This window comes from Rhinopithecus roxellana, chromosome 4 (assembly GCF_007565055.1).
Source record: "Rhinopithecus roxellana isolate Shanxi Qingling chromosome 4, ASM756505v1, whole genome shotgun sequence".
Lineage (NCBI taxonomy): Eukaryota > Metazoa > Chordata > Mammalia > Primates > Cercopithecidae > Rhinopithecus > Rhinopithecus roxellana.
The window spans coordinates 105,236,500-105,259,335 of NC_044552.1; the positions used below are offsets into that span (position 1 = coordinate 105,236,500).

General features: G+C 43.1%; 1 protein-coding gene across 3 annotated transcripts in view; it reads left to right on the forward strand.

The window, feature by feature from the left end:
* SASH1 (SAM and SH3 domain containing 1) overlaps nt 1–22,836 on the forward strand; it is a 287,239-nt gene that overhangs the window by 104,266 nt on the left and 160,137 nt on the right. For all 3 annotated transcript variants that reach the window (XM_030928910.1, XM_030928912.1, XM_010375568.2), the window contains exon 2: nt 21,325–21,453. Coding sequence is in view for 1 of the 3 variants with exons in the window: in XM_030928912.1 (XP_030784772.1) it covers nt 21,325–21,453 (129 nt within the window). In the remaining 2 variants the exon portion in view is untranslated. The remainder of the gene's footprint in view (nt 1–21,324; nt 21,454–22,836) is intronic.

Below are 22,836 nucleotides of genomic sequence, written 5' to 3' on the forward strand. Positions count from 1 at the left end.
GTAAGGTTAGCTTAAGCTTGTTGTGTGCCAACTGCAGTAAGCCTGTACTTCTGTGGTGGTGAAGGCAGATTTTGGAGTAGACAGGAATGAATTTGAAGCCAAGATCTGCTCTGTTTTTTCTTTTTTGTTTTTTAGACAGAGTCTCTGTTGCCCAGGTTGGAGTGCAGTGACACAATCTCCACTCCCTGTAACCTCTGCCTCCTAGGTTCAAGTGACTCTCCTGCCTCAGCCTCCCGAGTAGCTGGGATTACAGGCGCAAGCCACCACACTCAGCTAATTTTTGCATTTTTAGTAGAGATGGGTTTTCACCATGTTGGCCAGGCTGGTCTCAAACTCCTGACCGCAAGTGAGTCAAACACCTGCCTCAACCTCACAAAATGTTGGGATTATGGGTGTGAGCCACCACTCCCAGCTAGGACCGGCTCTTTGTTAGACATGTGGTAGTGGACATGGAACCTCCCTGCTTTGATGTCCTCATTGGTGTTGTGCATTAATTGAAATGATGTACAAGAATACCAACAATATAGTATAGGTATACAGATGCTTAATAAATGGAAATGTCTCCCTTAATTCTCATCCTTCTAACCTCCCCGAGATGCGTGCCTGCGCGCGCACGCACACACACACACACACACACACGGGGTTCTATTTGTTGTCTGATATAGATACAAGAATCTTCCTGGGCTCTGAATCCACAAATATCAGGAAGTGAATAGAAGGCATTTAGCTTGTTTTACAAACTTGATCAAATGGAATAAAAACAAATAACTTTCAAGGCATTCATCCATATGATGTAGGAAGTTGCGTGCTGTCTCTTACTGTGGAAGATACGGATCCATTCACTTGACTTGTGAAGCTTTTAGTAAATGCCTGCCTCATGCAGCATTGTGGTGGATCTGCAAAGAGTTATGAAGGAAACAGACATGTGCATTGGCCTGGCAGAGCTGTACGCGTTGGGGAGAGTACCTGGATGTGCTTAAGTGAAACAACTAGATATCAACGTGTGCAAGGTAGAGAGACTGGCTGTGCATTCCGGGAAGGCAGCATAGAGGGGGAATCTGTCTTTAGTGGCACCCCCTGCTATGAGAGGGGAAAAAGCTGTTTTGGAAGCTGGGTATGTTATGGGTCTCTGGGACTTCTGCAGACTGTTTTTATCTGTAGTCACATCTGCTTCACACGTTGAAACTGTTTCTACTTAGGCAAAGGTGATTTCATTGTGATGCAGGAAAGTTTTTTGAAGATAGACAGTTTAAAAGTTGGTCATCATAGTCTATTAAAATCATAAGCAACAGTGGCCACTGTTAGTGATAAGAGTAACCATTATGGAGTTCTGGGTATCAGATGCTGTTCTGAGTGTTCTACATGGATTATGTCTTTATTTGGCAGCAGTGCAAATAATACCTGAGGCAGATACCTCTCTCCAAGGCACCAAAAAATTTAATAACTTTCTTAAGGTCAGAACCTGGCATCTTAACCACTCTACCATACTGGCTGTTCCCTTTCCTTGACAAAAAACCCAACTTGTCTGGGTACGGTGGCTCACGCCGGTAATCCCAACACTTTGGGAGGCCAAGGTGGGTGGATCACAAGGTCAGGAGATCGAGACCATCCTGGCTAACACAGTGAAACCCGTGTCTACTAAAAATACAAAAATTAGCTGGGTGTGGTGGTGTGTGCCTGTAATCCCAGCTACTCAGGAGGCTGAGGCATGAGAATCGCTTTAACTGGAGAGGTAGAGGTTTCAAAGAGCCGAGATCATGCCACTGCACTCCAGCCTGAGCAATGCAGTGAGACTGTAAAAAAAATAAAAAATAAAAAATAAAAAAAAGGAAAGAAAGAAAGAAAGACCCATCCCAAACCAACAAAAACAAAAATCCAACCACCTCCTCAAAAAAAAATCTCAAAATAGGTAATTTGTTAAAACAAATAGCAATTTTCTCTTTTGTAAGTGGAAGGCAGAGGTGAGGAAAGATAGGATAGATCAAGTGAAAGTGACCTCTCGAATGTCCCTGTCTACACAAAGTATTCTGCAACCTTTTAAGTCTATCTGTACATCTTTTATTAAAAAACAAATTGTGATACATAGACAAAACCCAAGACAACTCTAAAAACAAGTAAGTGATTAACTATCATTGGAGATTTAAAGATGGTTGGCAAGATTTGGAATCAGGAGGAAATTTACGCAGAACTGGTGTGTGGAAAGTTTTGAAATACTGGTCCCAGCATCTAGTCCTTGAGTCATCCCTATGTTAACACACTAGGTAGAAATGTCTCAATTTCAGGTTTTTCCTTTTCTTGTCTCTTAACAGTGCCATCTTGGTTTTCTCCTATTAAATTCTCTCTTTGCTTTGGAGTCTCGTGCTTTTTCAAAAATATATTCTGACCCGACTAGGCGCGGTGGCTCACGCCTGTAATCCCAGCACTTTGGGAGGCCAAGGTGGGTGGATCACAAGGTCAGGAAACCGAGACCATCCTGGTTAACACAGTGAAACCCCCTTGTCTACTAAAAATACAAAAAACTAGCTGGGCGTGGTGGCGGGCGCCGGTAGTTCCGGCTACTTGGGAGGCTGAGGCAGGAGAATGGTGTGAACCCAGAAGGTGGAGCTTGCAGTGAGCTGAGATTGCACCACTGCACTCCAGCCTGGGCGACCAAGCGAGACTCCGTCTCAAAAAAACAAAAAACAAAAACATCGAAAATATATTCTGACCTAATAAAGGTCTCATATTTTTTCAAAAATATGTACTGACTTAATAAGGTATTCTCAAATGAAGACTAAAACATGTTTTTTTAATATAAGAAGTAAAACGCCGTCATGAAAACACAACTGGTGAAGGATCTTACCCAGTGCCTTGTGCTTCGTGTTTTTCTCTTGGTGATCTCCTTGAATGTTGCTGTCAGAATATCAGCCTCACAGAAGTGTGTTTCAGGAGTGGCCAATCTCCCCTCCTTCCTCCATGTTTTACCTTCTAAGGTCTTTGTTGCTACAGAGGAGGATGGGGAGAGAAGAGACCAATGTCACTGGGCTAATATTTAAGGGAAAATGAAGTTAAGTTGAAATTAACTGACTGATCTCTTTTTTGGGCATTTTCTGAATTATATCTATGGAGCACCTAGTTGGCTATCCTTTTTTTTTTTTTTTTTTTTTGAGATGGAGTTTCACTCTTGTTATCCAGGCTGGAGTGCAGTGGCACAATCTCAGTTCACTGCAACCTCTGCCTCCTAGGTTCAAGTGATTCTCCTGCCTCAGCCTCCTGAGTAGCTGGGATTACAGGTGTCCGCCAGTATGCCTAGATAAAAAAATTTTTTTTTTTGTATTTTTAGTAGAGATGGGATTTCATCATGTTGGCCAGGCTGATCTCAAACTCCAGACCTCAGGTGATCCACCTGCCTTGGCCTCCCAAAGTGCTGGGATCACAGGCATGAGCCACTGTGCTCAGCAGCCTAGTTGACTCTTCTACAGTTTAGCATGAGAGTCATGTCAGGTCCCCACTGCCACTCTTGTCTGTAGGGAGGTGGGTACAGATCTGACTTGAGTTTAGGTCAGAGCCAGGATATCCTCTGGGTTCATGGTGGTCCTAAATAAGGAAAGGCAGAACAGGGGCAGGGAACCTCCTGCACTCAGGCCCCTCCGTGCACCTGCCTCCCCATGACCCAGGAGGATGGTGAAGTACCTGCCACTTCTTGGAGGACAGTTAATTCTAATGGCCTACTGAGAATCTTTATTTCCTCTATTTGTGGCCCGAATTTGCTCCTGGAGGTCATAGACCTTATTCTGGGATATTTACTAACAGAATCATTTCCCCCAGTAGTAGTTATTCACATACAAATTGCAAAAAATTATCCAGAATTCTCAATGTAGATCATTTATGACCTGGATATGCAAAATCCCTGGGAAAGGTCCCCACTTATTTTTATAAAATGGGATTATGCAAAAACTTATTTTCTGATTATGTAAAATTGTTTAGATTGCAGTTACATAAGGAAGCACAGTGCCGCCCTCCCATGAATCCAGAAACACTAGCATGTAAAAACCTGTTTCCGCTGCCATGCTCTTTCCCTTTCAGACTTTATAAAGAACGAGAGCTAGTTCTTTATAAAGCTTGTTTATGGAATGAAATAATTTTCCTTTGGTAGTGGCTGTTTTGCAATATTATGCTTCTACATTTTACTTTCTCACATATATAAAACTAATAAACTACATAAACATAGATGTGTTAAGTGTTAGAACTGACACGTCTTAGGAGTTTGTTTTTAATAAGCTTATGTAATTAACACCTTGAACTATATTCCATTTGTTTCTTTTGAAACCATACAAAGAGAACAGGATGATATATATACATAAGGCAGCAGCATAGTTAATATTGGCTTTAAAAATTATAATGAAGTCATAGATGTTTTACAAGTTAAAACTTGCTAGTTATTTTTAAGGTCTGAGGACTGAAAAGTAGATTTGCTACTTAGAAGGGAAAAAAATTAAAGCATGAAGCAATATATAAATTGTTTATATTCATCTCCCCAAGGGCCTGAGCTTAGTGCCTGGCACGGTGCTTGTTGATTGATCATTTCATGTATTCCATTTTTTCGTTCGTTCATTCATTCATTCAGTGCATTTATATTGAGAGCCTGCTAGACACGGTCCTAAGCACAAAAAAGAAAACTTAGAAAAATCTTTGCCCTCCTGGACTTGACACCTTAGTTGGAGGAGGGAAACAAATAAAAACCTACACAAATAATATGCAAACTATTTCAGATGGTGAAAAAAACAGTAAGAAGAAATATAAGGCAGAGGCAGTGTGGACAGGTCAGGGAGCTGCAGTTTTAGACATGATATTCTTGAGAAGAGGGTATTTGAGTAATATCCGTAGAGGATGAGGGTAGGTAACTGGGAAGAGCTGGCCGAGAGAGGAGCAAGTTCAAAGGCCTGGCCAAGGTGGAGTGGCTCTGGTGTGTTGGAGGAGTAGCAAGGTGGCCAGTGTGGCTGGGGAAGTGAGGCTGGAAAGGCACACATTGAAGCAGGAAAGATGTAAGGGTGTGCAGTTGTGAGGAGCCTTCTATGTCATCCTGGGGGCTGTGGCATTTTCTCTGAAAGAAACAGGAGCCCAAGTAAGGTTTCTGAGCAGAGGGACATGATCTGACTTAGTTTCCAACAGGATAGCAGGATCTTTCCAACTGTTGTTTAGAGGGTGCTTGAGGGTACAGTGGGGAGCCCAGAATTTGATTTCTCAGTATAAAATACAGTTGAACTGGGCCGGGTGCAGTGGCTTACACCTGTAATCCCAGCACTTTGGGAGGCTGAGGTGGGGGGATCACTTGAGGTCAGGAGTTCGAGACCAGCCTGGCCAACATGGTGAAACCCTGTCTCCACTAAAAATACAAAAAAATTTGTTGAGCCTGATAGTACGCACCTGCAATCCCAGCTATTTGGGAGACTGAGGCAGGAGAATTGCTTGAACCAGGGAGGCAGAGGTTGCAGGTTGCAGTGAACCGACATCGCACCAATGCACTCCAGCCCGGGTGACAGAGTGAAACTCCATCTCAAAAAAAAAAAAAAAAAAAAAAAAAAAAATTTGAACTGCTGTGCTTTGAGAATGGAAACACCCAGTCCATCCTGCCAGAATCAACACTTTTTCCTTTAAAACTAGGTGTCTTGATAGTACATTGAATTTTTTGCAGGCTTTCTTCCCATAATGTCTCGAACAATTAAAATAAAAATACTTATATCTACATCCCAGAGAAGAAAGTGAAATTACCCCTTTTTATAGGGCAATTGAGAAGCATGAACAAGTTTGGGTAGGTGGTAGGCATGCTTTAACTAGTTCATTTCCTTTTAAGGGATTGTTTCATTGTAAATCCAGGAATATGAATGGGAAGGAGGGGGAGTATGTATGTCCAAGCAAACGTTGACCAGTAAAACTGTTAGCCAAGATGAACTGATAAAAATGTTAATTCTTCAATGAAATCAATTGCTCTTTCAAAAAAGTATGTGTTAGATGTCAGTGAAAAAGCCAGTTAATAAGTTCTCACCTTGTGAGCAAACCGAGAAAATGGGTATTTTCGTTCCCACAGTAATTGGCTTAGGAGAATGGTGTGAATTCCTTGCAGCCTTTTTAGTTCCCTTAGGCAGAAATGACTGTCAAGTTTACATTGTAACCCTGTGTACAATGTGACACAAAGCAAATAATCTCCACTGTCACTCTCAACTTCCAAGATATTGTTATTTTTAAACATAAATTTTCTTGTGTGTATTTGAGGTTTACAACATTATGTTTTTTTGGGAGATGGAGTCTCACTCTTGTCGCCCAGGCTGGAGTGCAGTGGTGCAATCTCAGCTCACTGCAACCTCTGTCTCCTGGGTTTAAGTGATCTCCTGCTTCAGCCTCCTGAGTACCTGGGATTACAGGTGCTTGCCACCATGCCTGGCTAATTTTTGTATTTTCAGTAGAGATGGGGTTTCACCATGTTGGCCAGGCTGGTCTTGAACACCTAGCCTCAAGTGATCTGCCCGCCTTGTCCTCCCAAAGTGCTGGGATTACAGGCGTGAGCCACCGCGCCTGGCCTTTTTTTTTGCAACAGGGTCTCCCTCTGTGTCTCAGGCTGGAGTGCAATGGCTCAGTCATAGCTCACTTCAGCCTCAACCTCCTGGGATCAGGTCATCCTCCCTCCTCAGCCTCCCAAATAGCTAAAACTACAGGCATGCATCACCACACATGTCTAATTGTTTTTTGTGTTTTTTGTAGAGATAGGGTTTCACCGTGTTGCCCAGACTGGTCTTCAACTCCTGAGCTCAAATGATCCACCCGCCTCAGCCTCCCAAAGTGCTGGAATTACAGACATGAGCCAAACACCTGGCCACAACATGATGTTGTGGGATACATAGAGATAGAGAGATACGTTTAGATAGTGCACTGTAGTGAAGAGGTTAACACACCTGTTATCTCACATAGTTAATTTTTTTTTTTTTTTTTGGTGACAAGAACAGCTAAAATCTACTTACTTAATGGAAATCCCTAACGGAAGACAATTTCATTAACTTCCAAGATGTTTTAAATCTGCGAATAAGAACAGATTCATGTGCTTCAGATGCTTTTTCAGAGTACTTTCACATTATTTTCTTGGCAAAAGTAAAAGCCTTTTATGATGAAAATTGAGATCATCTTGAGGGGAAATGATGTAGTTAGGAAAGAACTTTTCTCCCTCACAAAACGGAAATGAAAGTATGACCATCATGTCATATATAATATTTTCTATAGATACATGGATAGATGGGCAGATGCATAGATATGGGTGCAGATAATACACATGTGCCGGAACAAGAAAAGTTATTTTGTAGGGCTGACATTCTCTCAATTGGATTTTTCCTGTATGTTACAGATCAGAGTGTGGTACAGGATGAACCCAACAGAGTTCCGCTATACCTGACATTCACAAGCTGGCCTCTGAGTCCCTGAATGGCATCCTTAGTGCACTGACCCCTGTAGTGTGATTGGCCTGGAGATCAAGGAGCCATCAGAAGGGCAGATGCCAGAAGCTAACTCATGCACTGTACTTGGAGAGGGTTATGTGTGTTGTGAAGAGTTGTTTGGGGATTGTGTGGCATTTTTCCAGACAGTGGGGGTAAACTGGTTTCTTTCAGATTTTGTTTTTGTTTTTGTTTTTGTTTTGAGACAGTCTCACTCTGTCACCCAGGCTGGAGTGCAGTGGTGCGATCTCCAACCTCACTGCAACCTCCGCCTCCTGGGTTCAAGCAATCCTCCCACCTCAGCCTCCCAAGTAGCTAGGATTACAGGTGTGTGCCACCATGCCTGGCTAATTGTTTTGTATTTTTAGTAGAGATGGGGTTTCACCATGTTGACCAGACTGGTCTTGAACTCCTGACCTCAAGCGATCCACCCGCCTGGGCCTCCCAAAGTGCTGGGATTGCAGGAGTGAGCCACAGTGCCTCCTGCGTCTTTTTGACTTTGGAAAGCCACTATCCAATTGGTATCATATGAATGAAGGGCTCTAAAATAGTTTCTAGTAAATAGAAACAAACAGGTTTTCCTTTAGCTTCTGGGTGGGGCTTATTGTAAGCACTCATCACGACAAAGGGAATATATGCATGTTTTCCGTGGCTACAGCATTCTCTTGTATTTGTTTTCTTACAACAACTGAACCAGGCCATGTACGGTGCCTCGTGCCTGTAATCCTAGCACTTTGGGAGGCCGAAGCAAGAGGATCAGGTTGAGCCCAGGAGTTAAAGACCAGCCTGGGCAACATGGTGAAACTCCCATCTCTACAAAAAATTAGCTGGGCCTGGTGGCGTGACCTGTAGTCCCAGCTACTCAGGAGGCTGCCTTAGGAGGGAGGATCACTTGAGCCCAGGAATTTGAGGTTATAGTGAACTGTGGTTGCAGCACTGCATTCCAGCCTGGGTGACAGAGTGAGACCCTGTTTCTAAAAAGAAAAGATGGAACTCAACCCTATGGAGGGAACCAGTGGCATTCCTTCTGATCTCCCTGATGGTAGTAAAATGCTGAGGATTTTCTGGATAAGCTCCTTGTGTATTCAGTGCCCTTCTAGATGGGCTATCTTTATTTCAAAATCTTAGTTGCTTTTATTCTGTCAGGATATGAGAAGATTGCAGGACTGTAATTAAGCCCATTGAACCGAGGAACTTTCCCTTTATTCCTTTTGGTGTGGGAAACATCTTTGGATTCAGGAAGATCTTTGACCCTCAACATATTAAAAATTATCAGCAATAAATGTAAATAATTAGAAATCAATAATCCCTGTACTTTGATTTAGGAGGCTTGGTTTCCTGTTTTCTGGGACAAGTCACTCAAAACCCTGTGGTCTTTGGTTACTCTTAATTCATCTTTGAAATAAAGTTATCAAATGAGATCATATTTAAGGCCCTTCCCTGTATTAAAATTCTAGGTCTTTATGTTTATAATAGGTTGGGATTCTGTGCCACTCATGTGATATAACTTGGTCCCATCAAATAATAGGAGAAATTTTAACCTTCCTGTTGGAGGAGTGAGGACTTTTTTTTGTATTTTTAGTAGAGGTGGGGTTTCACCATGTTGGCCAGGCTAGTCTCAAACTCCCGACTTCAGGCGATCTACCTGCCTCAGCCTCCCAAAGTCCTGGGATTACAGGCATGAGCCACCAAACCCAGCCACAATTTTTTTTTTTTGAGACAGAGTCTCACTCTGTTGCCCAGGCTGGAGTGCAGCGGCACAATCTTGGCTCACTGCAGCCTCTGCCTGCCTGGCTTAATTGAACCTCCAACCTCAGCTTCCTGAGTAGCTGGGGCCACAGGCGTATGCCATCATGCCCTGCTAATTTTTATATATATTTTTTGGTGGAACTGGGGTTTGACCATGATGCTCAGGTTGGTCTCAAACTCCTGGGCTCAAGTGATCCACCTGCTTAAAGTGCTGTGATTATCAGTGTGAGCCACTGTGCCTGGCTGATGATTCTTTGTCATGTAGGCCACCCTTTTTCTGTGAAGCTTTTCTCTGCCTGTTGGACTGTGGCCATACCTGAAAAGAGGAATAACATCCCAGTGGATTTAAATCATTTAAATCTTGTCTTCACTGTTCAGCCTCTTCCATGACAGAGGTGGGACTGGGTCTGCTGCCAAGGATCACAGAGGCAGACACCATGCTAATAGTTAACTTTATTGGTGTCAGCAGCATTAAGATTCACAGCTGGACAAAAATGTAATGAAGCAGAGCTGGCCAAGGGCTGGATGAGTTTCTTGGATTGTATCCCCATTTGTTGGTTTGGTTTTCTAGCTGGTGAGGGACAAGGCACTATCAATTCACAGGTGGGTGCCAACTGACTGTTCTGTTGAGAGGTTTCTGTGTGGATGCAAAGTTAATGAAATCAGGGCCAGTTTTCAAAATCTCTGTGGTTTGGTTGTCATTAAAGTGTATGACAGCGAATTTCGTACTTTATGTAAAGCAAACTGCATGCCCTCTCTATTCCTGCTTAAATATCTATGGCTATTGAATTCATGAGGAATCACCAAACCTGGGTTTCTTCCTGTCTCTCTAGTCCCCTGTCCTGCCACACCTTTGCATTCTGACCTTATAGTCACCCAGGGTAGCTTTACCTGTTGGAACAGGTTAGGCTGTCTCTCTGGACTCAGAGGAATTACATTTGTTATTCCTTCTGGCTGGAACATCTTCCTACCCGCTTCCCTAAGACCTTCGTTTGCCATTGTTTCTAATGATATATTTCATGTATCAGTGTCTCACTAGACTGTATTACTGTTGTGAGGTCAGTAGGGACAAGAATTGTGACTAGAAGCTCACCGTTATATATAAAAATGCTGGTTTAGTGGGCAGTCTGTCAATTCCTAGTTACTGAGTGAATTTTATGGCACTCTTAGGAAAGAGAGGAATCAACTCTACTGCCTTCCGTCCATCCATCCATCCATCCATCCATCCATCCATCCATCCATCCATCCATCTGTTCATTCATTTGATAAGTATTCATTAGGTAACTGCTAAGTGTTGGGCGTTGCAATAATGTTAGAAACTGAGGTTATAAAAATGAATAAGATCCAGCCCCAGCTTTCATAAACTCTAAAGTTGCCTGGTAACAACAAACACTTGAACAAATAAGCCACCTATTAAAAACTCCTTACAATGGGAAATTTCAGATGTATACCAAGTAGGGAGCATATGTTAAAGAGCTGCCATGTTCCATCACCACTGATCTTGTTCCATCTATATCCGCATTCACCACCCCTCCCAGGCCCAGGATTTAAAGCAAGTCCTAGATATCTTGTGCAGTCATTTGTGAGATGCAGAACGTAGGTGCCACGCAAAGAATATTTTTTAGGTGTTACCTGTCAGTTCTTAAAAATGTAGAATTTTGGCAATAGCACCAAGAAACAGTTGCTTCAACTTTAGTTGTATAAAAGCAAATGGTTACCAGTGTGATGCTTGTTGTCAGTCAGTTTTGATCAAGTTGTCTGGACTCCTGCATCTCACTTACCAGTTGCACCGAGGAGCTGTGTGAGGAAATCAGCCAGAGTCAAGCTCAGTCTCATACCACGTACGGTCACACCATGAGACTCTCTACTCAAGCTGTGGCAGATTGTAATTTCTCTAAAACACAAAGACTCAAATATTGTACATCATTTAACCACACTGCTAGAAATTTCAGATTGTTCCGAGATCAATATTTTCATTTCTAAAATTCTGATCATATCACATTCAGATCTTGTTGGTAAATGCTTGAAAATGTTCACATCCTCACGTTTGTGTGTCAAAAAGGCGGCCAGAGAAAACTCAGTGTGATTCATACTCATCAAGATCTGTGAATGTGGTCTAAAATTGTGACTTCATTCCCACCCAATTAGCTCTGCTGCTTTTCAAATCTGTGATTCTATTAAGCTCAGGGCAGATTAAAAATGGAAAATGAGTTCAGTCTAAAACTGCCATCTGCTAAATCCAAATGTCCATTTTGAGTCTGAATCTATGCTTGTACTTTTTAAGAACCAATGATCAATGTTCCCATTCTTTTCTCCACATTTTCAAGTTCTTAGGGCTTTTGTGTAATACTCTTTTGAGCCACTGATAGCCAGCAGATTGGATTTTTTCAGAGCCTTTCATTCCAAGGAGATCTAATATTAAGCACACAGCTTAGTAAATTCCTTCAACAAGTTCTCATGACTTAACCATATGACTGTATTAAAATAAACTAATGGCCACACTTTGCTCTTCTGTGCAGTAAAAGTAAACATTCATGTTTTTTGATTTTATATCGCATACTTAACACCTAGCACAACACTCAGAATATAGTAAATGTTTAGTAAATATTATTTGAATTAATGAAATATCCTATAAACTGTTGATGATTGAAGAGCATAAACACAAGCGAATGTTACAGCTTTCCTCAGTTTCTTCATCATACGTGACAATCAATGTGCTGTGCAGAGGTGCTGGCATATACTTTGCATGAGGGATGTGGAGTAGGCCTTCTTCTTCATCTGTTTTATAAGAACTGCTCCTCTGTCTGGCCAGGAAACTGAGTTTGTTCATAATATGTAGTCTACACTTTTCAGATTTCTTCCCAGTAGGTAGTTGGGGATGACTAGTTCATGCATAAGATTTTGGTAATAACATTTTTGCTACTAGTTTCAAGTCTGCTGAATCCTAGGGTCAAGCAGTCTGCACTGGGCCTGTTGGAAGTAGAGGGGAGAGAAAGTGTTAGAGCGGCTTTAACTCCATCCTACCACAGATGACATTTCCCCAAGGGAGCAGGGAGTGTAAGAAGAGAAAAACGCCGAGGACCTTGGGGAATAATTACATTTAAGGGTGTGCTGAGAAGGAGGGGTGGATAGTGACAGGGAAACTCACAGGCAGTGGGGTTCTAAAATAGAGACAGTGTGGGCCCCCATGGCTGTCACCTAGGAAGTGAACTCCATCAGTGACTTTCTTACTTTTTTTTTTTTTTTGAGACAGAGTCTTGCTCTGCTGCCCAGGCTGGAGTGCAGTGGCATGATCTCGGCTCACTGCAGCTTCTACGTCCTGGGCTCAAGTGATTCTCCTGCCTCAGCCTCCTGAGTAGCTGGGATTACAGGTGTGTGCCACCACAGCCAGCCAATTTTTGTAATTTTAGTAGAGATGGGATTTCACTGTGTTGCCCAGGTTGGTCTCGAACTCCTGGCCTCAAGCTATAACCACCTGCCTTGGCCTCCCAAAGTCCCGGGATTATAAGTGTGAGCTACTGTGCCTGGCCTTCCATCAATGAGTTTCAAACTTTTGTCAGAGATTCACTGGAAGGATTATATTTTACATTGTGATAAAATGCAATACTGTATCCACAAAGTTTCATGAGATGTACTTCAACATTTTCCATTCTGTTCTGTGCTTTATCTATCACCCAAGCTGGAGTGCAGTGGTGCGAACGTAGCTCACTGCAACTTCCGCCTCCCAGGTTCAAGCGATTCTCCTTCCTTATCTTCTGGAGTAGATGGAATTACAGGTACCCGCCACCATGCCCGGCTAATTTTTGTGTTTTTAGTAGAGACAGGGTTGTTTTTTTTGGTTTTGTTTTTTGAGAGGGAGTGTTGCCCTGTCGCCCAGGCTAGAGTGCAATGGCATGATCTTGGCTCATGCAGTCTCTGCCTCCTGGGTTCAAGTGTTTCTCTTGCCTCAGCCTCCTGAGTAGCTGGGATTACAGGCATGCACCCCCAAGCCCAGCTAAGTTTTGTAATTTTTTTAGTAGAGATGAGGTTTCACCATTTTGGTTGGCCAGGCTAGTCTCAAACTCCAGACCTCAAGTAATCTACCCACCTTGGCCTCCCCAAAGTGCTGGAATTACAGGTGTGAGCCACTGTGCCCAGCCTCTTCTGTGCTCTTCTGATATGCTGTGTGATATCCTTTAAACAAATGCAAGTCTCAAATGTTTAAATGTATCCAAATACTCTGTAGGGGCTTGTACTGTATTCACCCTTTCTGGTATGGTTCTGGGTTAGTGACCTTCACAAAAGACACCTTGTGTGAGATTTGGGAGCTGGAAGTGAATCAGCAGCATATTTTTTAGACTCTGAAGGTTGGTGTAGGGTGCCAGGCATTGTGGCAGCTTCCATATGGTGTCACTGATCTGCTGGCTTAGCTTGCTGGCATGAGACAGCATCTGAACCCACAACAGCTCCAGAGCCCGCCAGATCCCTGCCTTCTGTGTCCTTGGCCATGTGTGCAGGTCCATTGTGAAGAGTGTTAGCTTCCCTGTGGGTCACCCATGGCGTCAAGGTTGGAGTTGATGAGAAACACAAGTGGACTCCGGTTGTCTTCATGGCTCCAGTGGTGTCATGGGCTCTCTTTTGTCCTTGCTGTCATTCACATCCAGCTTCCTTCATAACTGCCAGTCTGACTGACCTAGAGTGACCCTAAGTCAGTACTAGGCACAGAGGCAGCAGGCAGTACCGGCTGCTTCACCAGCTCCCACATCGCCCGTAGCGGCTGTGCTTCTCTGATCCACTCTTGACCTGTGCAACCCCTAATGGGTCATGATCTGCAGGGTGAATGACACTGCAGTTGCTTATCCATTTGGGCACAGGAAAGAACTTGGCACTTTTAATTTATCCTTTTTAAAATCATTTAACATACCCATTTTTGTTTTGCTTTGAGACGGAGTCTCGCTCTGTCACCCGGGCTGGAGTGCAGTGGTGCTATCTCGACTTACTGCAACCTCCGCCTCCTGGGGTCAAGTAATTCTCCATCCTCAGCCTCCTGAGTAGCTGGGATTACAAGTGTCCGCCACCATGCCTGGCTAATTTTTGTATTTTTAGTTGAGACAGGGTTTCACCATGTTGACCAGGCTGGTCTCAAACTCCTGACCTCAGGTGATCTGCCTGCCTCGGCCTCCCAAAGTGCTGGGATTACAAGCATGAGCCACTGTGCCCGGCCCTGTGTGTATTTTTAACATAAATAATTGTAGCTATACATAGATATAATTGATATTAATAAATGCTTCTAGCTGTACATAGCTGTAATGTATATTCATATATAGAGGGGGATTCTATGCCCCAATTTTTTTTTTTTTTTTTTTTTGAGACTGAGTTTCGCTCTTATTGCCCAGGCTGGAGTGCAATGGCGTGATCTCAGCTCACTTCACAGGTTGAAGCGATTCTCCTGTCTCAGCCTCCCTAGTAGCTGGGATTACAGGCATGTGCCACCATGCCCGGCTAATTTTGTATTTTTAGTAGAGACGGAGTTTCTCCGTGTTGGTCAGTCTGGTCTCGAATTCCCAACCCCAGGTGATCCACCCACCTGGCCTCCCAAAGTGCTGGGATTACAGGTATGAGCCACCATGCCCGGCCCCTCAATTTTTTTCGGGCTATTTTTTTCCTTCGACATTTGGAGACCTAGAAGCAGGTGCTGAGAGAGCTCTGAGGAGGGTTTGTCAATCCTCCCTTCTGGGAGGCCATTTATTCTTCAGGAGGGGATTTGTGGTAACTGGGACCCACCTGTGTGCAATAGCATCACCATGACCATATATGCCAAAGCTAGGATTCAACATGGGCGCTGGCGGTTCTGGGTGTTTTTGGAGAGAGGGAATGGAAGGTATGAAATGAGCCCCACTCCAGCCACCTGCCCTATGGGTGTGCCCCCGGGGGCGTCACTTGCCATTTGCATGACCTAATACGTCCCTCTGGCATATGTTGTTACATGTTAAAACTTTTTCCTGAGACAAACTATACTTCCAGCTGAACCTGTCTGTAAAAACACTGGGAATGATACCTCAGAGAAAAGTATTTGAGATCAGTTATTACAGTCAATGAATTTCTCCAGAACGACGACGATGTGGCAGAAGCTGGTGAGAACAGTAACATTACACGGATTCAATGAGGCTGAACAAGAAAACCAGAATTAACGGCATTTTTATGGTTATAGCAATTTCACCTGAAAGATTGCTAAAAGTGTTTATCGCCTTAAAATCTTTAAACAAGCTAATTAAGAGTGGAAACACCTTGTGAAGTCATTCAAAAAATCAGTTAGGTTTCATTGTACCGTAGTGATTTCTTTTTTTGGTGGCTTTAGCTTGGAGGGGATGTATATATCTCTATCCATCCCTCTTCAAACCAGGAGCAATGTAAACATAACAATTTATATTATATAAAATATATATGTACTTATTATTAAGGACAGAAAAGGTAAAGAAACAATAAATGAGTGAACAGTGTCTTTCTCTCAACTTTGGGGAGTTAGAGCAACACACGAGAGTTTTCCCTTGGGGAAAACTTTACAGATACCTAAAATAGGAGGATCACACATTCGTTTGCATACAATCTGCATGCAACAGATCACATTGTATCTCCTGATGTTTTCAAATGCTTTTTTTTTCTTTTTATTTTTTCCCCTCCCAAGTCTGCCAACTTATTCGAAACTGGAAGTGACATCTGGGGAAAGAAGAGCAGAAATAACAAAAGTAATGATACAAATGCCTTTTGTTTTCATAGTAGTTTTAGGTTTTCCATTTTCCAGAGACAGAAGTGAATTGGGATGAATCTCAGAAATACTGTGAAACCGATTGTTGAGGGAACAGTGCTCTGTGTCTTTTCTCCTTGATTGTAACAGCAGTCCACCCTGCTTGGTACAATGCCCCTTATCTCTGTATTTTTATGTTGGTTGTATGAAAGACGGGTGTTTGGGACAAAGGTGCTCTGTGGCTTTGGGGGAAGGTTATAGAATTTTGTTGTCCGTTGAGCTGACATGGGTGATGACTCCATAGACTTAATTTAAATCTGCAGCAAGTGAAATGGATTGTCATATATATGGACAGATGCTGTGACCAGGTTCTGTAATAAGAAAAGGAAAGAGAACTTGAATCTGCATGTATCTCTTTTCTTGTTTTCAAAGAAAGGGGTGGGAAAATTCTCATAAAAATATCATGAGACTCAAAATTTCACAATTTTCTCAAAAAATTATTTTGAGGAAATAAAGTTTTCCCATGTACCTAAACTTGAACTAATATTGCTTAAGCTTAATGCCAGAGAACCAAAGAGAGAAAATAAGAAAGAAGTGAAACAGATGAGGCAAGCAGTGAACTCCAGACCAGAAATTTCTGAACACCTTAAAAGGTTTAAAAAAGAATCCGTTTCAGTGTTTTAATCATGATATTTATTATAATAAATGTAGAGATGATTTAAAGTCTTATTAAAGAATCCATTTCAGTGTTTTAATCATGATATATGTTATAATAAATGTAGAGATGATTTAAAGTCTTATTATAGTTGCAAGTTTATTTTGCAACATCAGTGCTTGACATTAGTATGGTGGGATGCTGACTCAGACATAGATTTTGTGTTTCTGTAAAGATGCAGCTTGTGGTCCTATGGAAACCTGAGCTGCATTATTTAAATTTCCTGCAGACTCATGTTGCAAGTATTTTTAGTAAAATTAAATGTTTTTATGGAGTAGGTCTGTAATTATCTCAAGGAACAAGCTGGATAAAAATAATGCAAACATTGTCAGACAGTCCTGAAAAAGCATGGTTTTTTAAAAACTGCTTTATTGAGCTTTGATTGATAAGTAAAAAGCTGTGCATATTGAATGTATACAACTCGATGGTTTGGGAATAAGTATATGCCACTACCATCAACGTCATAAACATATCCATCACTCCCAGAGTTTCCTCCCGCCCCCATATAACGTAGAAATGATGATTATTCTTATTATTTCATGTTTTAAAGCCTGAATTTTGAGTGGGTAAAGAAAATCATCAGGTGGTTGGTTGGTTTCATTGATTGGAATGTAAAGGATTCTTTTTGTGGGATGGCAGACAAAACCCACTCTTAAAAACACACATATGCATTCTTCTATTCTATTGCCTTTCTTGGCATTTAAATCATCAAGACTGATGGAAGTGGTAACTATGGGGACTTACTGCACATCTGGAAAGTAATTTGGGAAGATGTAAAAGCAGCTGTACCACCCTGTTCTAATTATTATCTGGAGTGAGGAGTGGCTATTACGGCATATTGTAGGGTGTGAAATGCTGACTTTCTTTGGCCTGAGTTGAGTTGAACAGCTGCTCTTTTCCTCAGGAGCAACAAATATATTTTTCAGGTCCCCAGATTATTGGGGGAGTTTTGAGTGATTGGGAATGGGATAGAGAATTTCACTCGTAGGGAAAACAGAACTGAAGTGAAGAGTTGGCTTGTTGTTGGTTTTATGATATTGTGAAATATATTTTTGGTCTTAATCTTGTTTTCTGCCAAACTCCTAAAACCCTTGGAATCTCCAAAGTGATAAGTTGGAGTTATGTATAAGTTAATGAGTTGACTGATGGCTGGCCACTCTAGGTAGCTTCAGAATGGAGGTTGGTCACAGCAAAGACCCAGGTTGGATTAGAAGGTTGGGACTTTTAGCCCCAACCTCTGGGGAGGGGAGAGGGGCTGAAGGTTGAGCTGCTAGTCAGTGGCCTTTGATTTAATCAATCATGCCTACGTAATGAAGCTTCCATAAAAACCCCAACAGACTGGATTCTGGGAGCTTCTGGATAGCTGAACACGTAGAGGTTTGTGTAGGGTGGAGGGTCTGGAGGGGGCAGGGAAGCTCCAACTCCCTTCCCCAGTACTCTGCCCTATGCATCTCTTCATCTGATATTCATTGGTATCCTTTGTGAATTCTTTTAAAATAAGTCGGTAAATGTAAGTATAGTGTTTGCTCAAGTTTTCTGAGCCACTCTAGCAAATTAATTGAGCCCCAAAAGGGGGTCGTGGGAACCCCAATTTGTAGCAGGTAAAACAACCTGGAGCTTGCTTCTGGCATCAGAAGTGAAGAGCAGTCTTCTAGGACTGAGCCTTCAGCCTGTGGGTTATGAGGCTGTCTCCAGTTTGGTAGTGTCAGATTTGAACTGGAAAACACCCAGCTGGTGTCCGCTGCAGAACTTGCTGCTTCTTTGGTCTCTGCCTGCCTTGGTCTTCCAGAGTGCTGGCATTACAGGCGTGAGCCAAGCGCCTGGCCCCAGGTGCTCGAATAGCTGAGGCAGCAGTGGCATCGAGCCCTTCCCTCCCAGGGGCTGGCGCTTTGCTCTCCTAGTCACAGCTGTCAGGAGCTGGTGGTCAGAACCCATGTCCCCATGGGAGCTGCTCTTCTGCCCTCCTCCTCTCTTAAAGTTTCCTCCAGGAGTTCCCTCAGTCCTCTTCGGGGTGTGTGCTGATGGGGTTACCAGGGAGGCGTGGCAGAAGGCCTGCTTCGAGCCTCCAGGAGGAACTGCTTGTTGTTCTCTGGGTTCTCTCAGGCCCCTACTGCATGGAGGTCGTGGGGACCGCAGATGAAGGGTACTGAAAGACTGGTACATTTGGGGTTTATATTGTGGGATAGGTGATGGGGCATGAAAGGATCTCAGTGGGGGAGACTCCGTCCAATCTTTTAGCAAGGTCATTTGGGTGGCAGGTTGGGCAAGGTTGGGCCATAGGAAGGCCGTAGATGGAAATGGTTGAGTTGTGACCCTGGGGCATGTGTGGTTGAGTTGTGATGAGTCGGAGGATCCTCAGGATCCTAATATCAGTTTATCATGCTGTATTTCAGGAACCTCACCTTAAGATAATCTGTCCTGGCTCCCTCTTCTTCCAAGACAGATTCTGGGTTTTTGTTTTGTGTTTGAGATGGAGTCTCACTCTGTCACCCAGGCTGAAGTGCAGTGGTGTGATCTCAGCCCACTGCAACTACCGCCTCCTGATTTCAGGCAATTCTTGTGCTTCAGCCTCCCGAGTAGCTGTGATTACAGGTATGTGCCACCATGCCCAGCTAATTTTTATATTTTTAGTAGAGATGGGGTTTCACCATGTTGGCCAGGCTGGTCTCGAACTCCTGACCTCAGGTGATCTACTCCCCCTTGGCCTCCCAAAGTGCTGGGATTACAGGCGTGAGCCACTGCGCCCGGCCCAGGTTCTGTTTTCAGGCAGTTTCCTTTCCTGGAGGCAGTACAGCAGAGGCCAGGAAGCTGAGCGCCATGGTGCATGTCCTTAGAGGGGCAGCAGCAGATTCCATCTTGACCTTTGCTATTTTTCTACTGAACACTTGACAGTAGACGACATTTTGAAGAGAAGAGGGTCTCCCACTTTGCCTGCTATGTCAGTCCAGGCTGTGGGCTCAGACAGACAAGACTGATTGTAGTGAAGGAGTGACTTTTGTCCAGACACATTCAAAGATCTTCCTGGCCTTGGAAGAGTCCTTCTTGTCTCCACACTGTGCTAGGAATTTTGAGGCCATCAGCTCAAATGCAGAACATGTTATTGGTGGGGAAGCAAGGAGCTTTCTAAAGTGTCATTTTTTCCCATTTCGGTTTCTCCTCTCCCTTGGTTCTGTAAAATCAGTGAATGCAAAAGTAGGGTAGAGATGATCCTTGATCTGCCCCAGGCCTCCTGACCAGGGTGTAGGTCTTTAGTAGAAAGGCTTTGGGAGAAATCCAACTCCCAAGCCCTGCTTGCATCTAAGCCTGCTTTGCAGTGTTAGGCGTGTGTTGCTATGGGCAGTGCACCAACATTAAATAACTGAAGGGCTGGCTAGCAGTCTGTAAAATGGAAAATGTGTGTGTGGCTTTAGGTGATCTAGAAGTCGTACTTTCCTTGGTTGTCTTGGTAAAGTCATTTATTTATACCAAAGAGCAGAATGTTGGGAGGTTAAAAAAAAAAAAAAAAAAGAGCTGGAGGAGAGGTCTTTCTGAATGAGTGAATTGATAGAAGAAATGGCATAACTTAACAAATGTACAAGGCATTTCTGTCATCCTCCCTGTATGTATTCAGGTGTGTGTTTAGGAATCCATTGCTCTAAAGGAAGACTATAGTGTGGAACATAATCTTGCAGTGAGTATTATACTGTGAGAGATTTTTAGCACTTACTACATGCCAGGTGGACTACATGAGCCAGCTAAGGTCTAAGCACTTCACACGTGTTACTCCAGTAGTCCTCACTGAAGTAGGTGCTGTGATTATTCAGTGTTCCTCAGAGGTTAAGAGACGTGCCTAAGGCCACTTAACGAGTACAAGGCTCAGTGGAGCTGGGGGGAAGCTCAGAATGAGCTCTAGAGCAATTACGTGGCACTTGCCTTGGGGAAGAAACAAGTGACATGTTTACTTATTTATGCTGGTGAATTTGTAACGTGTACTCTTGCACCTGGACTTGGAATGCCTAGTGAATAATAAGTCTAATGAATAATATGAATATTAATGACCATAATAATGAATATTAATGAACACGAATAACTAATGAATAAAAAGATTTTCCACTTTTCTGAGGGTCTCCTGAGAGGTGCAGTGAGATCTGTCTTAGATTCTATTCTCTGCCAGTTCCTGAATTCTCAGGCTCCCATCGGAATCCCTGGGAGGGGTCCTGACATCTGTCTCTTTTATGAGCTTCCCAGGAGGTTGTGATGCAGGCCAGGAGCCACATTGGGCATTAGGAGCCTCTTCCTCACACAGTGCCTTTGCTGAAGGTGCTTCCCTGGTGTTTCCTCTCTTAGCTCTGCTAGGCAGGCAGAGAGATGGGTGTTGAAGACCCTGATGCTGGCACCAGACCGTCCCAGGTTGGAAAGCTGGCCTTTGTGCTTCTTAGGCCCGGGATTTGTGGGCAGTTGCTCAACTTCTTTGAGGTCCTGTTTACCCATCAATACAAGTGGGGACAAAACAGGCCCCTGTCAGAGGGCTGCCCTGAGGAGTAGGAGATCCTGTACGTGAAACAACCTGGCACTTGATGTTTCCTGCTTAAATACCGGCTTTTATTACTATAAACTCTGCATAGAGGGAGGTCCGATGGCTGTGGGCTTTTCTCGGGTGCACTGACCTGACCGCCTTTGTTTTTCTACCCCTTCAGGACGGTTCACTGGGAAACATCGATGACTTGGCGCAGCAGTATGCAGATTATTACAATACCTGTTTCTCCGACGTGTGCGAGAGGATGGAGGAGCTGCGGAAACGGCGGGTTTCCCAGGACCTGGAAGTGGTGAGTGGGAATCCTGAGAATATGCTTCTGTGAGCAGAGCTGCTCCAATTTGGGCTTCTCCTTGGTCCTTCTCCCAGTGCTAGCTGTTCCTGGGATATCAATCTGTAGGCTACTGCACTAGTATGGGGTAAAAAGTTCAGATCCCTAAAGGCTTGACCCAGTTCTGCTGCAGATATCAAACTGAGTGAGTGTTGGCTGGAGCAATAGGATCGAACCTTTGCATTCATTACAAGAATGGATTTTTATTTTTATTTTTTAACTTAAGGAAAAAGTATGTTTTTACTATTCACCAGTGTATACTACATTTTTTATTGACTCTAAGCCCAAAGGATGTCTAGGCTAATTTTCCCCCCTTTTCATTCCTTTTTTCTTTTCTTTCGGAAAGCAACATAAAATTTAAAGGAACAATGAATCACCTGTAGTCTCTCACCTAGCAATAATCACATTGGTGTTTTAGCAGGTATCCTTCCAGTGTTTTTGTGGGCATTTAAAAATCAGCAAAACTAGTCCACTGCTAAAGACACTTTTTTTTTTTTTTGAGATGGAGTTTCGCTTTTGTCCCCCAGGCTGGAGTGCAATGGTGCGATCTCGGCTCACCGCAACTTCTGCCTCCCAGGTTCAAGCGATTCTCCTGCCTCAGTCCCCCGAGTAGCTGGGATTACAGGCATGCACCACCACGCCCGGCTAATTTTGTGTTTTTAGTAGAGACAGGGTTTCTCCTTGTTGGTCAGGCTGGTCTCGAACTCCCGACCCCCTCCCAAAGTGCTGGGATTACAGGCGTGAGCCACTGCGCCCGGCCTAAAGACACTTTATTTATATATATATATAAATCAGTGAAACAATGCTATATCTATATATTAAAAAAAACTTCTTCCTTTATTACTTTTTATTGTAGCTCATATTCCCTGTCCTTGAAATTCCTTGTCATCACCATCTTTCATGGCTATGTTCTCCTCTCACTCAGGTGCATTGAAATAAATTTGGCTGTTTGTGAAAACCTTTATGTGTATAGTCAGTGGCACATTTGGCCTTGTATGTGATAAACAGTAACTAAATAGTGTAGGTGCTATATATATAATTTTTATGTATGCTAGTAGTTCAAAATTGTATATTTGCTATAAAATATCATAAAAGCTTCTGCATTTCTCAGTTTAAATATCTTACTATTGGATTCACTTTAGTTCCGTGCCTTTCAAATAGTTTTGTTTCATTATGCCAACCTCAGGACCTCCTCAATAAATGAGGTTGAAGCAGAAGAAAATGTTCAACCCTCTGTATCTCCTCATCCAGACCTGTTCCTTTTGAGCCATCTCAGATAGTGGGGGCTGCATGGATATGTGTTAAGTAACAGAGTTCCTCAACCTTTAAAAAAATGTTTGAAAA